The sequence below is a fragment of the Clupea harengus genome, chromosome 3 (assembly GCF_900700415.2).
Source record: "Clupea harengus chromosome 3, Ch_v2.0.2, whole genome shotgun sequence".
NCBI classification, from domain to species: domain Eukaryota; kingdom Metazoa; phylum Chordata; class Actinopteri; order Clupeiformes; family Clupeidae; genus Clupea; species Clupea harengus.
Window position 1 is genome coordinate 29883033 of NC_045154.1, and position 14882 is coordinate 29897914.

At 45.9% G+C, this 14882-nt stretch overlaps 1 protein-coding gene across 3 annotated transcripts in view; it reads right to left on the reverse strand.

The window, feature by feature from the left end:
* hipk3a (homeodomain interacting protein kinase 3a) overlaps nt 1-14882 on the reverse strand; it is a 36218-nt gene that overhangs the window by 8984 nt on the left and 12352 nt on the right. For 2 of the 3 annotated variants that reach the window (XM_042707383.1, XM_031565331.2), the window contains exons 3-13: nt 8160-8283; nt 5291-5410; nt 4998-5084; nt 4612-4796; nt 3690-3849; nt 2818-2941; nt 2397-2518; nt 2058-2176; nt 1759-1920; nt 1057-1461; nt 626-772 (exon numbers count right to left, since the gene is read on the reverse strand). In XM_042707383.1, the coding sequence (XP_042563317.1) occupies nt 626-772; nt 1057-1461; nt 1759-1920; nt 2058-2176; nt 2397-2518; nt 2818-2941; nt 3690-3849; nt 4612-4796; nt 4998-5084; nt 5291-5410; nt 8160-8283 (1755 nt within the window). The remainder of the gene's footprint in view (nt 1-625; nt 773-1056; nt 1462-1758; nt 1921-2057; nt 2177-2396; nt 2519-2817; nt 2942-3689; nt 3850-4611; nt 4797-4997; nt 5085-5290; nt 5411-8159; nt 8284-14882) is intronic. The other variant, XM_042707382.1, reaches the window with a different exon arrangement.

Consider the following 14882-nt stretch of genomic DNA (forward strand, 5'->3'; position numbering starts at 1 on the left):
ATGGCAGTAGCACTATTCCAAACATGACAACGATCCCGAAGCGAGCGAAGAGAACAAAGGAGTGGCTTCAGAGAAAGTCTGTGCATGTCCTTGAGTGGCCCAGCCAGAGCCCAGACCGGAATACAATTCTGGATCTGTGGAAAGAGCTAAAAAATGGCTGTGTACCGACGCTCCCCATCCAACCTGACGGAGCTGGCAAGGATATGCCCAGAGGAATGGGCAAAAATGTCCAGAAACAAGTGTGCCAAGCTCGTGGCTTCTTTCCCAAGACACCTTGAAGCGGTAATCGCTGCCAAAGGTGCAGCAACCAAGTATTTGGCTAAGGATGTGTACAGATATGTAACCCCTAAATAACCTATTTTTGTCAGTAAAATAAAATTGCATATTTTCTTAACCTGTTTTCACCTCATTATTGGCTATTGTGTGTAGATGTTTGAGGCAAAAAATGAACTCAATCTATTGTAGTATAAGTCTGTAACGTAATTAAACGTGGAGAAGGTAAAAGGGGTGTGCAAACGTTTCGGCTTGACTGTATGCCCCAGTAAAATGACAGGAAGATATGAAAAAAAAAAACAGATCCCATCCAAGCCTAATATGCAGAGGTGTGAATGTTTTGGATGGCTACCTGTTGGCCCTCTTGCAGGGCTCGGGGCTGGACCGGGCCGAGGCAGAGGAGCTGGTGCTGAGGCTGCTGTCGGGGCTGCTGAGCGAGCACACGCGCTGCATGTTCAGAGTGCCCTCGCACGCCTCACACTCCGCACTGCCCCTACACCTACTCTCACACACACACACACACACACACACACACACAGACAGACAGACAGACAGACACACACACACAGATAGACAGACAGACAGACAGACAGACAGAGAGAGAGAGACAGACACACACACACACACACACACACACACACACACACAGACAGACAGACAGACAGACAGACAGAGAGTTAACACAACAACTGTTACAAATGATGCTCTTGATTCTTCATGATAATAATCCATGTGTCACACTTGTAAGGGCCACCCAGTGCGGTTTGTTCGCTGCTTGCGCACCTTTGCGGGCTGTCCTCGCCCTCGCCCTCGCCCTCGCTGCTGATGCTGATCACGCTGCCCGTGGGGCTGGGCGAGTCGCCGATGACGATTGGCTGCTGCCCCTGAGGCTGCTGCTGTGGCCGACGCTCTCTCCTCCTCCTCCTCTGCCACCGCCGCTGCTGCTGCTGCCGGCGCCGTCCATCGTCAGAGTCCTGTTCCCCCCGACAGCAGCTGAGCTCCGACCTGTTGTTCCCCCGTTCCGGCCCCGCCGCCTCTGAGCCCACCCTCTGGGCTGACGCGCCGGCCGGCGGCGGCTGCAGGACGTCCTCCGCCCCTCCTGCGCTCCGGGGCCTCTCCATCATCTTTGGAGAGTGGCGGTATCTGGAGGAGGCCAGTGGGTCTGCACTATGGGACATGTTGATACTCCTGGACAACCAAAGCAAGGTGTAGAAAAATGAGTTACAAACAAATGAGTCACATAAAAAAGTAAAAAAAAAGCCATTCCATTTGGGGTAGAAATAATTTCTAATTTCAGAGTGATAAGGGAAGATTCTACTCTTGAGGCACAACTACCACAAATACTGTATGTATTGACTTAAAAACTGTATGCGTGACAAAAACTAGCCTAAACGCTATCAACACTGGTTTACTCTGCTGGGCCTATAGCAAATACAAACAATAATTGCGAAATTGACAGTAGAAAACAATACGAGCAGTTCTCACCTGTTCTGGTTGGGATAACCCCTCATGTTGGAGGCGGGCTGGGGCCATACCACATGTGCAATGCCGATGTTTAGTGACTGGTGAGCAGAGACTGCCATTTGGTTTGTTAAGAGAGGTTGCTGCATCACGGAGCCGTAATGGCCGCTGTGCTGCTGCACTTTCCTGAGAAAAACACCATGGAGGAGGACAAAGTTACTGTTAAAGTTACTAATTAAACTGTCAAAGCAATCATTCCCTTAATGATCATAATTTCAGCAGAGGCCCTTGGAGCCCTCAATCAGAAGGTGTGACACACTCACCCCCACTCTCCAAGCCTCTGGGGGCGTGCCATGCTGTCAGATGCCAGAGTGGTGGCAGGAGGGGGCACCTGCTGCCAGGCTGGCACCAGGATCTGAGGAGTCCTGTTTGACCACGGCTGCTGCACAGATCGCACAGGAAGGTGAGAAGAAAGGATAAATACCATGCTGTGGGTCTGTTTGCACCGTCAGCTGATGCCTACTTGTCACTCATGCATTAATCAATGCCTGTGAATCTTCATTTTGTAGCCCATCGTTGCATGCTACAAGATACAATATATGCTCATTTAGTTCCATACTATGTGTAGTATATCGCCATAAGGGTAAGCAGCGTAGCTTCACCTGGGCGATGACTCCTGGCCGCATGGTGATGGGCTGGATGGCAGGGGCTTGTGTGACCAGGGGAATGGTGCTCTCCATCCTAACGGGGTAGGCTGCCGGCTGGTTTGGGTTCGAGGGGATTCCTTCCAGAGAGAACAGACAGAAGTCTCAGCACCGCACATATGCTGCTAAATGAGTGCAAATGTGGACAATGTTTCCCCAAGAACCAGCAAAGACGTAAGCTCTTTGTCATGGTCCATATGTTACAACATGCAAACGGGAGAGTAAATATACAAGACGACCTGGAGACCAATCTGGTGTTTCAAAGTGACTACATGACACTAGTGCAATGGACAAATAGCACTTGATTCTACGATACACCACTACACGGGGATATAAGTGACATGAATGTGATCTGGTAGAAATCAGAGGAGCAGTGAACCTTGAAGAGTTGGAGGGCAGAGGATGAGGGCTTGCTGGAAGGAGTCATTGCATCCAAACTGAGCATTTCCTGCCTGGATGGGGATCCCAGGATGAAGCACAGATGGAGCAGATGGAGCTAAAGACTAAGAGGAGAGAGGGAGGAGAATGAGAAAAAGAGAGAGCGAGAGAAAAGGAGGGGGGAGAGAGAGAGAGAGAGAGAAAGAGAGAGAGAGAAAGAGAGAGAGAGGGAGTGAGAGAGAGAGAGCGAGAGAAAAAGAGAGAGCGAGAGATAGAGAGAGAGAGAGAGAGAGAGAGAGAGAGAGAAAGAGAGAGAGAGGGAGTGAGAGAGAGGAGAATGAAAAAAAGAGAGAGCGAGAGAAAAGGAGGGGGAGAGAGAGAGAGAGAGAGAGAGAGAGAGAGAGAGAGAGAGAGAGAGATTACAGCTCTGTGTACGGTTCTTACTTCTGATTCTAGCGGGATTTTCACATGACCTTTAATGACATTTACAGATTCGGAACGTCTACAGCGAAGCTCCCTGTCTGTAAGTGGGTGTTGAGTGTGAAGACACTTGAGGTGAGAGACTCTTATTGGCTTCAAAACTTCAGTTTAGAAAGTCTCAGTACACACGGCTGCATAATTGCACTTCATTTCATCACTGAACTTTACCGGTTACCCGTTTCCCATTAGGGAAAGGCCAAAAAAAATAACACTTTCCTCTGAGATTTAAACGGATGCAATTGGCCCACTGGGTGCAATACCAGCATCAGCCAGCTGATGGCAACACTTCCCCACAGAAGAAACCCAAAACCTATTATCAAGTCGGTGGCTCCCAAGGCTAATCGATAATATTTAACACATAATACACATTGCTCTGTGAAGGCAGTGGCTTACCTGGGAGTGGATGCAGGCAATCTTGTTGAAAGCCACGCTCATGTTGGTGGTACTGGGCAATGTGACCGGTCTCATTGAGAGCGCTTTGTTGCGACTAAGCAAATCGTACGAGTTGGACTTCGATTGGCACATGTCCATGATGTGTAGACATGATTGTACACTAAAAGGAAAAGAAAAAAAAGAGTATAAGGACAGAGACAACACCATAAGAATACAGTAGATTAGGGTCTGCCTGGAGGAGACCAAGGAGTTTCTGAATCTTACTGGCATAAAGTTCCATTAAGTCCCATCGGTTTCAAGTTTAGCAGTCTGGACAGACCTTGACGGGCTGTCTGACAGTACAATTATCTTGTGTTCATCCTTGATTTTGGCGTTTACACTCATGTCTGTTTTGTGCAATATTTAATTTTGCAGTTAAAAAAAAAAGGCTTTGAGCCTTTAAATAACAGTTTTTCTTAAGGCATTATAAAATGCCTAGTATTCTTGGGCATCCTGTTCGACTGAATCCGGCTTTAAATTTCATTTGTTTACATTTCTATGGCAAAGACATGCCATGAATCAAGACATTTTTGTTCAACAGAATCAACATACTTCCTTGAAGTACTACTTGGGTATTTGAAATGTATGTCATGATGTTGCTAGACTTGTATGCTTGAGTTTCCAAATGAGGAGAAAAACTGGAACACTTAGTCACACAGGGCCATCTCAAGGTGTTTTTCAACAAACCGAGGCCAACTGCCACTACAATATGCAATGTGGATCAGTACACAACGCATGATGTAAATTTCATGCAAATATGAAGCGGCTCGATTTCATTGGTGAATCAGTCATTTGAGTAAAAAAAAAAAAAAAAAAAATGAAATAACCATTCCTGACAGACAACCAAGGTCTCATTAAAATGTGGACTGTGAGCATGACGTACTGGTTACTGTGGGGGAAGTCAAAGAGGTGCTGCATAGTGAGGAAGGGGTGGGCAAGAGCGTCTCCAGGGGTCAGCCTCTGGTCAGCGTCGAGCAGCAGCATGGTCTTCAGGAGATCCACAAACTCGCCGCGGTCTGCCTTCTCAGCCAGCAGGTCGGCCCCCTCCATTCTCAGAACCTGGTTTACCTGAGAGGGGGGAAGGAAAATTAAAAATAAAATAAAAAGACTCAAGCTTGTCCAAGGGTTTTGGTGTTTGTTTTTTTCTGAGAGAGAAAGAGAGAGTTCTATGCAGCATAACCTGATATGTGTAGAGCTTAAAGCTCAGCAGCTTTGAGTGTTCAGCGTGGGGGGATAGAGTGGTGTGAAGAGGCCTGTTTTGGCACTTACGTGTCCGATATCATCCAGAGAGCTGAAGATGTACTTCCTGGCCTCCTTAGATTTCAAGCCCGTCTCTGCCTCGTGTTCCTCTGTCGTCTGCAGAACAGGGGGAAAAAAACACAAGCGTACACGCACAAACACACGCACGCACACCAACACATGAGAGAAGGTTGGGAGGGAGTCAATAGTGATGGAATCCAATAAAGCAGCATGAGGGAGACATGGGCAACTAAAGATGGCAAAGGTATTAGGGGGGGGGGGGGGGGGGGGGGTGAGAGGGAGCGAATGAGAGGAGTCCGTACCTTCAGCCTCCAGGCAGCGTAGGGCGAGTCAGACTCTCGACAGAAGAAGCGAGGGGTTTTGGTCCCTGAACTCAGTAGGTGCTCCCCTGGCAGCCCTTGTGTTTGGGAAATGTAGCGAATCTGGAGATAGCACAGAGAGAGATCGGAGTTGAGCTTTACAATGTGTTCAAAACATAGTAAGAGAGAGACAGAGATGATGTTGTAGTGTCTAATTTGCCAGATTTAGATGAGGAACACGCAGTCTGCCAGTACCGGTCCTGTTCTCTCTGTATTAACTAGTACATGAATGTGATTTTCCACATTACTGTCAGGGGTAAACAGGTATGTTCTAAACACAGTGGACCCTCTCCAGCACCATCTTGCCTAACTACGCATTACACTCCAACCTATTTGTGGGCTTCTCTAGAAGACCAGCACCACTGCTGTGTTCTCAAGTCAGTCAACTTTTTCACCAGTCAAGATAAATGTGAAAATTTGTTGTGTGAAAAATTGTTTTTTAGTCATAGACTACATTTCTGGAGCATTTTCACATCACATTTTTCAGAAATGGAAACATAGAATACCTTTCGTTTCATTTCTTAGTTGTATCCATTTATAACCTGACAACATTTCAGATATAGCTCAATGAACCCTGGCCACGGTGACCCACTATTCCCTTTATAGTGCACTTTAAAGAGCTGACAATAACTGAGCATGTGCAACCACAAACATTCACTGGGCTATTTATACAGTACGCATAAACAAAACTAGCATCACCGACCGTCCGCTGTCTCCGCTACTTTGAGTGAGTGTGTGTGGGTGTGTGTGTGACTGTCACCTTGAGCTGTGTTGCTGAGGTTAAAAGGACCTCTTAAATGAGCAGGCTAAACTGGCAGATATGCACACAGTGTAAATAAAATGAATATCATTTTGAACATAAAATGAACAGCAGCAGAATAGGAGGTGCTACCCCTCCCATCCCTTTAAAAAGGCCAGTGTTTTTAAGTATGACGTAGGAGACTGTAGATGTTTGTTGGCTGGGCAAGAACAGCAGTGTGTTGGCTGTACTTGAGGTTTTGTGGAGATGCCAGGCCAAGATGCTGAGCACCCTTCACGTGCCCTGTGCAGATGACACACACACACACACACACACACACCTATTCAGTGCTCAGACAGTTGACTTTCTAGTAGCTGACTGGATTGCCCCCCCCAGGTAAAACAACGTATTAAAAATCCATAGCATCGCAATATTGTTTGGACAATATACCAATAACAGCTGAACCATGCATCGCGACGGCTATTTATTTAATATTATGATTTTGATTGTATTTAGGTATATAAGTCCATTCTGATACCATTGCTTCTGAAGTCCAGCAGATGGCGCAAAACCTCTCTTCTGTTGCGCAACACAGAAAATGGAAAGGCAGTCAGAGCTGAGAAACGTGCCATCTCTGTACACACTAAACTAAAGAGTGTTACTTTCTTCTTCTTCTACTTTCTTTTTTTACTTTCTCTTACTCTTCCCATGAAGGTAGGTGGAGGGGAATGTTTGGGGGGGTTGGATCTGTGAAATATATTATGTGAAATTGAATAGAAATATTCAATAAATCTAAATATTGATGTCGTCACACATATTTGTTGTTTGTCACATAGTCCATTTTTGTGCCAGCAGGTATCGTAGGCTTTCCGCCAGTTAGCAGCACAAGTATATTTCAGACCTGTGGGAAACACTACAGAGCAGGCAGAGGAAGGGATTGGCCTGGTCTTCACTTCCCCTCGTCTCCAACACCACCCCCCCACCCCACCCCACCCCACCCACACAATCACACACACTCGGTTGGGGGTTAAATAAACTGTGTTTATGGCAGGCAGGGGGTGTTATAGTGATGTGACTGGGTTGTCACAATGCTGCACAAACACAGAGAGCACGGAGATGAGAACCTGCTGATGGTGCACACCGAGTTGATAGGGGTATAGGGGTGTGTGGGTGCCTGTGTGTGTGTGTGTGTGTGTGTGCGTGTGTGTGTTGGGCTTCTAGCAGAGATTACGCAACGTTTTTTTTTTTTTTTGATGACCGATATGGCCGTTAATATTCCAGAATTCCGTCCATATTGAACAAGTACCGGACAATAGCCATACAAAAGCCTACATTTAAACAGCAATTAAAAACCTCAAAACACCAACGGTATGATGCACCAATATATTTTACTAGAAGTAGTCAGCACAAATTAATTTTTAGCAACTCGTTGCAAAGCTGCTCTTCAATCAATTTTTTTATGCCTTAACCATATGAATTTTTCCTGCTGTTCTGGTTTAAAACATCATTACGTTTTTTGGCAGTTGCAGCATCCAAGTTTAAGTTGACTCTGCAACATATTTTATTAGGCTGTTTAATATGCTATTAACAAATGTATTTATTTGGCATATATCTCACTGGACATTTTGGCTATTGATATTTTCCTGTGCCGGACCACTACATGTGATGCCGGCTAACGTAAACCCTGGCACCTAGTAGTTGTCCATTAGACATACAACTGGTCCTAGAACTAGCAGGCTAGTGTGCGGCGTTCAACCTATCAGAGTTCAATGCCAGCGTTCACTAAAATACCTTCAATTTGACATCACTACTTTAAGTCAACACTTTACTGAACTAGTTCACCCAATAAAATAAATCGTATTCCCTTTCAAGTCTTCATATTGTACAACTTTTGCATATGTCTGTCACAAAAATAGATCTGTTCTAAAAAAAAAACACTTGAAACAATCCAACAGACAAAAGAATCCACTGAAGACACTGAACGCAATCAGGCTCTACTGACAGGCATGATGACCGCTCACTGGTTCACCAAGCAGCTTTTGACCCCGTACAGCCCGCCCTGTGCTTTCTTACCTGGTCATACTCCAGCGCTCCGGGATAGAGCGGCCAGCCCAGGAACAGCTCCGCCATGACGCAGCCCAGAGACCACATGTCTATGGCCTCGCAGAAAGGACGTCCGAGGATGATCTCTGGAGCCCTGAACACAACGCAGAAAAGAGAGAAAGACCAAAGACATTACTAAATCGAAAGGGTCAAGAATGATAAGGGGGGGCACTGTGGCGCAACCAGTAGCCCCGACCACATTCGGGCTTGATGCCCATGGAGGACACAGGTTCGATTCCGGCCTGATGTCATTTCTCCTGTCCACTCCCCGCCTCTTCTCCCTCTCATTTCCTGTCCCACTCTTCACTAAGACTATCAATTAAAGGCCAAAAAGCCCAAAAATAAATCTTAAAAAAAAAAAGAATGATAAATGGCATGGCATTCAACAGGTCAAAGTATGTCACAGATTAAAAGAGTGTAACATAGAATTGGTCATGAGAGTCAACTCTGCCAACACTGCACCCATCATGCTGGAAGGCGAAGCTCTGGAGGAGGTTGAGGAGTTCACCTACCTTGGCAGCATTGTCAACAAGCAGGGTGGAACAGATGCAGATGTGAGAGTCAGGATTGGCAAGGCCAGAGTTGCATACCTCCAACTAAAAAACATCTGGAGCGCAAAAGACCTAGCCATCACAACAAAGATCAAGATCTTTAACAGCAATGTGAAGTCAGTCCTACTCTACGGAGCTGAGACATGGAGGACTACAGTAAATACGACAAACAAAATCCAGTCATTCATCAATACCTGTCTGCGACGAATCCTCCAGATCCACTGGCCTAACACCATCAGTAACAAAGAACTGTGGGAACGTACCAGCCAAAAGCCAGCAGACGAAGAGATCCTCCAACGACGTTGGAGATGGATAGGCCATACTCTCCGTAAACCAGCCACAAACACCACAAGACAGTCCCTCAAGTGGAATCCCCAAGGGAAAAGAAAGAGAGGTCGGCCGCGAAACACCTGGCGTAGAGACTGGGAGGCAGACGCCAAGAAAATGGGCTACACTTGGGGACAGCTTGAGATGTTAGCTCAGGACCGAGATGCTTGGAGAACTCTTGTTTGCGGCCTAAGCCCCAGAAGGGGTAGTAGGCGATGATGATGATGAACATAGAATTGGGGTTATGCAAATGTCATTACAAGGTACATAGGCAGTAAGATTGCTGTGATCACTGATGAGTCAAGGATCTTTACATTTACATTTCACATTTACATTTAGTCATTTAGCAGACGCTTTTGTCCAAAGCGACGTGCAAGGGAGAGAACAGTCAAGCTAAGAGCAATAAAAAGGATCTCTCCCTTTAATCCCAAAGTATTTTTCTTTACAACCCTGTTCTGTGTTGATGAAACATCAGTGGCAGTATCCTTTTTATTAGGGTTTCAGTCATGTCTCCAGAATTGCCTCGGCTCAGACCGGCTGGCCTGGGAGGCGTACGCACCACCTGACGTGACGGCAAGGGAGGACAACTCATCAGCTGCCTAGCAACGTGTGCGCACAACGCAGCGATGAAGCCATGAGAGGGGGGGGGGGTTTAATGACAAGGTGAAGCGTGAGGTCACCCATGATGCAGCCGCTCCCGACACGTTCCATTCTCACCTAACAAATGTTTCGCATGGAAGATGGCGCACAAGGGGCCACCCCAGACAGGGGGAAGGAGACGCAGAACTTCACCATGTAATACTTTATGACAAATGTGTCTGAAACCCACGGTGATGAAGTAATGAGCTTTTTTTATTAAGGGGCTGCACATACTGACAATGACAAAATCACAAATCACTGTGACAATTTTTTTTGTTTTAATTTAAGAATCATCAGAGAGGGTGGAAAACAATAGTGCGAGCTCCAAACTCATTCAGCCGGAGAAATCAGGCGGAGAAATCAGGCGGAGAAATCAAGCAGACACAGGGCTACCAGAGCCTCTCTGACGAGGCAGTTTCTTAAGAGGCTCTTGTGCATTAGCAGTGGCGGCTGGGTATCCTGTTGACAGTAGGGCTTAGCCTAAGGCAACCGCACAAGCTGAGAACAGTGCAGCAACGAGCAGATAACGTCACTCAGGATGCATATATCTGCCTTGACAAAACAGCCATGAGCAGAGCAGCAATTCCAGCCACATCATCCTCTGGCGCACGGGCATGGACAGATTGGTGTGGCTTCTGAAATAAGAGCTAGATTCAAGTTCAGCAAGTTCTCCCTCATTCGATTTTTTTTTTCCTTTCTTTTTTTTTTTGAAAGGGGAAACCTGGAATTAGGATGTTGACTGAAACGGCCAGGAAATATCAATCTCTGTGGAATGTGGTCAGAGAGAGAATGCTGAGCCCCCACGTAGCACCAGGGCGGGCCAGACCCTCTTGGCCTGCACATCAGCGGTTTCCTGCTGGCCCTCAGGGTGACTCTGGGCTACCAGGGGACTGGGGGGGGGACTGGGGGGGGACGGACATCAGCAGCCTGAGAGAGCTGGGGTCACAGAGTTTGACGTCTAGTCAGTGCTGCCATGACGAGTTCCCCCTTGTTTATGGAGGTGCAGGCATCGGGCGCAGCTGTTCAAGAGGCAGTAGAGCATCAACCCCCCCTCAGCACAAAACCCCTGGGCCAGGCCAAGAGGGATCTGTGTCAGGGGGGAGGAGGATTACAGCATTAAGCCCTTTCCACCCCACCCATCAGTAGAGGGCCTAGGGTTACAAAACAAAACACAAGCGGAGGGGACATCTCCACCCAGGCCCAGGGCCCATGCCCAGGCTTCAGCTCAGTACTCGTCGGAGCGCTGTGGACAGAGGGGCAGGCAGCTGTGGAGGGGGTGTGGAGAGCCAGCGGAGATCTGAAAGAGGCTCGTGTTTCTAGGCGCTTCTCTGAGCCAAAACATCCCACCAAAACAGCAGCTCAAGCTTATCTAACGACAATCAACTCCACCTGCCTCGTGTTCACTTTTATCAAAAACAAAAACACACACACATGCTGCAGCTGGATTGGTGTAGATAGGAGGCTGCATTTTGCCATTGTACACCGTGTGGGGAAGGCGGCATGACCTGTAACCTGTTCTGCTCTGACCGTAATGTGCCAGGCTAATGGATTACCTTTAAGTACATGTGATGCCGGTGATGTTTGCCAAGAGGTGTCTATTACACAGGCCAAACTTTAGCTTTATAACAGAACACAACACCCAATGAATGCAAACAAGGCTTAAAGATTAATGCAAACCAGGCTAAAATTAGTAACTGAAGTAAAAAAAAACGGAGATCTGGATTTTGAAAAGCATGCACTTAACTGAATCTGTCTGACTAGTGGGCCAGCGACCAGACAGAAAAGCATGCACTCACATGTCTGTGTTGAACCTTAGCAGACGACACAAGGCTGCCAGACGTTTAGCAAACTAAAGGAAGGCCCATACAACAGAACAGATCCCAACATAGTCATATGATACCACAGGAGAAGCACTTTAAAAGAGCTTTAAGCAGAAGTATAAAAAAAGGACAATAGACTCAAACACCAAAGCTATGACTTCCCCTCTCATTCAAAAGAGATTGAGCAGAAACCTGAGATACCCGCCTAACATAACCGGGCTAAAAGAAAAAAGAGCGAGGGCTTTCCTGACGGTGACCACTGCCACAGCCCTGGAGGCAGCGTGCCTGATGAAAACAGGGGCTTATTGCTCATAGCTGACCAGTGGCTGGTGTGGACAGGCTTTCTAGAAGCCCCCCACACACACAATAGGCAGCACAGTGCATCATTAATCACACACACACACACACACACACACACACACACACATCAGCTGCAGAAGACCATTTCCAGAATTCAAGAACCCGGACTGTGAATGTCCTTACTTGTATGTATAAAACATATACTGTAAACTTGTAATTGTAGTAAAGATTATGACAAAAGGTAAAACAAATAAACTTAAAAAAAAAAAAACCACAACAACAACAACAATAGAACAAATTGTAATCGTCAACAAGAAAATTGCGAAAGGCTTGCATAACCTTGGTGGAAAGCTACGGTAGTTGTGAGCAGTTTTAAAGAGAACGATCCAAGCTCTTCTAGAATCAGGCTGGACTATTAATGGCAAAAATGAACAAAGGCTGTTTAGATGGACTGGTGCTCCTATTGGAGATGTCACTGAACATTTGGTCCTCTGTGACCTGCCCTCCACTGTCACTGATATATTGTAGGCCTAAGGACTAGTAAAGGGCCATCCATGGCTTATATGACAGTCTTGGGTCAGCCAAAGCCCTTTTCTAACTGTTTCACTATGACCGTTTTGATATGACCGTTGAATCTAGACATTGTTTTTCCAACACAAAAATGCATCCAGTGCCAATGAGCTCCTATGGCCATATAAGCCTTTCCACTGTCGGACCAAATGTTCAAAAACTGGAGCTGGTCCGCATGTGAAATCAAGGCCAGTAAAAATGTGCAACAATGAACGTGTTACAAATATAAGCCAAGCTTGCTGTAGAAAATGGTACATGCCATCCACAACACACTGGATCTAATCTCAACATATTTCAACTGCAAAACTGCTTGCTCAATTTATATGAATGTAATTTAGATTGGATGATCATTAAAGTTAAATTATTGCGAGGAACGATAAACATGGTTATGCTAGCCCACGATGTGCTTTTAACTGGCTGAGGCTGTAACATTAGCTTGCCATGATATCTAAAAGGAAACTATGCCTATGCTGTTAGCTGGCTGACGTTAAATCAATGACTAATGTGATATGGATTGTTAAATCAACTTCTGTTCCAGTACATGACCATTTTAAGCAATAGGAGTATGACGACTCCGTTTATGTTATGTAGGCTACACTTTAGGACAGACGAGGATTTGTTCGATCCCGTTTCAACATAACTTTCGGAAAAAGGCACAGCCCTAGTAACTTTATTTGAACGTTTACTGTGTCTAACCACCTTTTGACTTTGAGCTATTCTAACGAGTTGTCTACCTCAAGTTAACCTCCCTCTCGTTTGTGAAAGGGGTGGGATGTGTTTGCACCAAGACAGCGTATTTTGGGCAGGTTTTAGGGCAATGCTTCCGTTTATGCTTTTGTTCCTGCGGCTTCAATACTGAGGGTATTGGCCCCCCCCGACCCGAAGACAGCCCTAACTCGCACTGTCCTGATAGTAGGAACACGGCCAATGTCCATGAAGCCTACAACTCATTTAATTCCAGCCAAGGCATAAACTGACACAAACCTCTTGAACTGGGACTGAATTGTTAAACTGCCATTAATATTCTGCTGTGCTCAGGATGGGGTCATCAGGTAGAGCCCTGTTACTGCCATAGGGTGAGACGGTAAGCCAAGCCCTGGGACCGCTCATGCAAATCCCTCCAGGAGAAACCCTAGCTTAATGAAGTGGGGTAACCAGCAGCCCAGGACTGGATTTGCTCATGTTTCACAAGCCATGCTGCCTCATCAGACATGCCACCAGGGGTATCTGGTACTACACAGGTTAAACAGGTCACCGGACTGGGGCAAAGGGCATTAGAGGATGCATGCACTGGTAGCATATCTGACGCAACACACTTGGATATTTTACTTAAAACACGTGGATTACTCATCAAGCCTTTCCCACCACACACACACTTGAAAACGTTTTCAGGCAAAGCTTTTGTGTATGTCTGGTAAGCGAGACTAAATGCATACAGACGTATTTCCACAAGAAAATGTAAATGTTGCATTGTGTAACCTATGCAATTATGTGGATGCTAACACAAAAATTTTTTATAATTTCTCTCATTTAGGACCTATGAAGCCATGCTGTTGTGTTTGTAACACTGGCCCATGCAGTTGTGTTTGTAACACTGGCCCATGCAGTTGTGTTTGTAACACTGGCCCATGGCAGAGACTTTCTTATATCTTGGCGTTCTCCTAACCATCAAGATACTGAAGTAATCTGTGAGTAACATTAGTAAACATTTCTGCACGAAATGCGAATGTAATTGCACTGCAGTAGCTGTTGGCCGTCGCATTGCTTGAAATTGCATGTAATATCCCAGCTATATTGCAAAGGCTCTCATAACTCATTACTGTTTAACCTACCTAATCACATTACTTAAATGGTCACAACCAAAACATCAGCTTTAATGAATCCACAAGTGTGCTGATATCTTCATCTGACAATTACAGCTGCAATTAAGCCATTTTGTGAAGCATGTTTGGAGGAAAATTGCCAACTGTCGACTCCAGTTTGGGTTTAACTTAAAAAACCAACAATGGGGGCAATTAAAAGCAGCACACAAGTGCACAACACAGCATAAGGATGGACCAGTCAGCGCTGCGATGGAATCAAGATTGTGAAACCCGTGGGAAACAGCACTAAAAATCATCAGAACAATAACAAGAATAAAACTTAAGAACAACATGCGCAGCAATATCATTATTATATTTCTCTGTTCAACGTTAAAGGCAATTCAGAGACCTAAAGAAAAAAAAAAAACTCAAAGCTTTTTTTCTCAAGACAGACAACCAGCTTAGCGTCTCGAGGCTGGTCACCTGTTCCATTCCTTAATTCCCACTGCATTAACATAAACCCACTTTCAACCATGTCTCCATCTCTCAAAGACAGACGGGAAAAACCGAAAAGAAAAAAAAAAAAACAGGTGTGACTTGCACAGCAGACTCCCACAGTACATGTGTGGTGATCAAAACAACCGAGAGGCAGCTGACGACCTGTCAAAACAAACAGCAATCAGG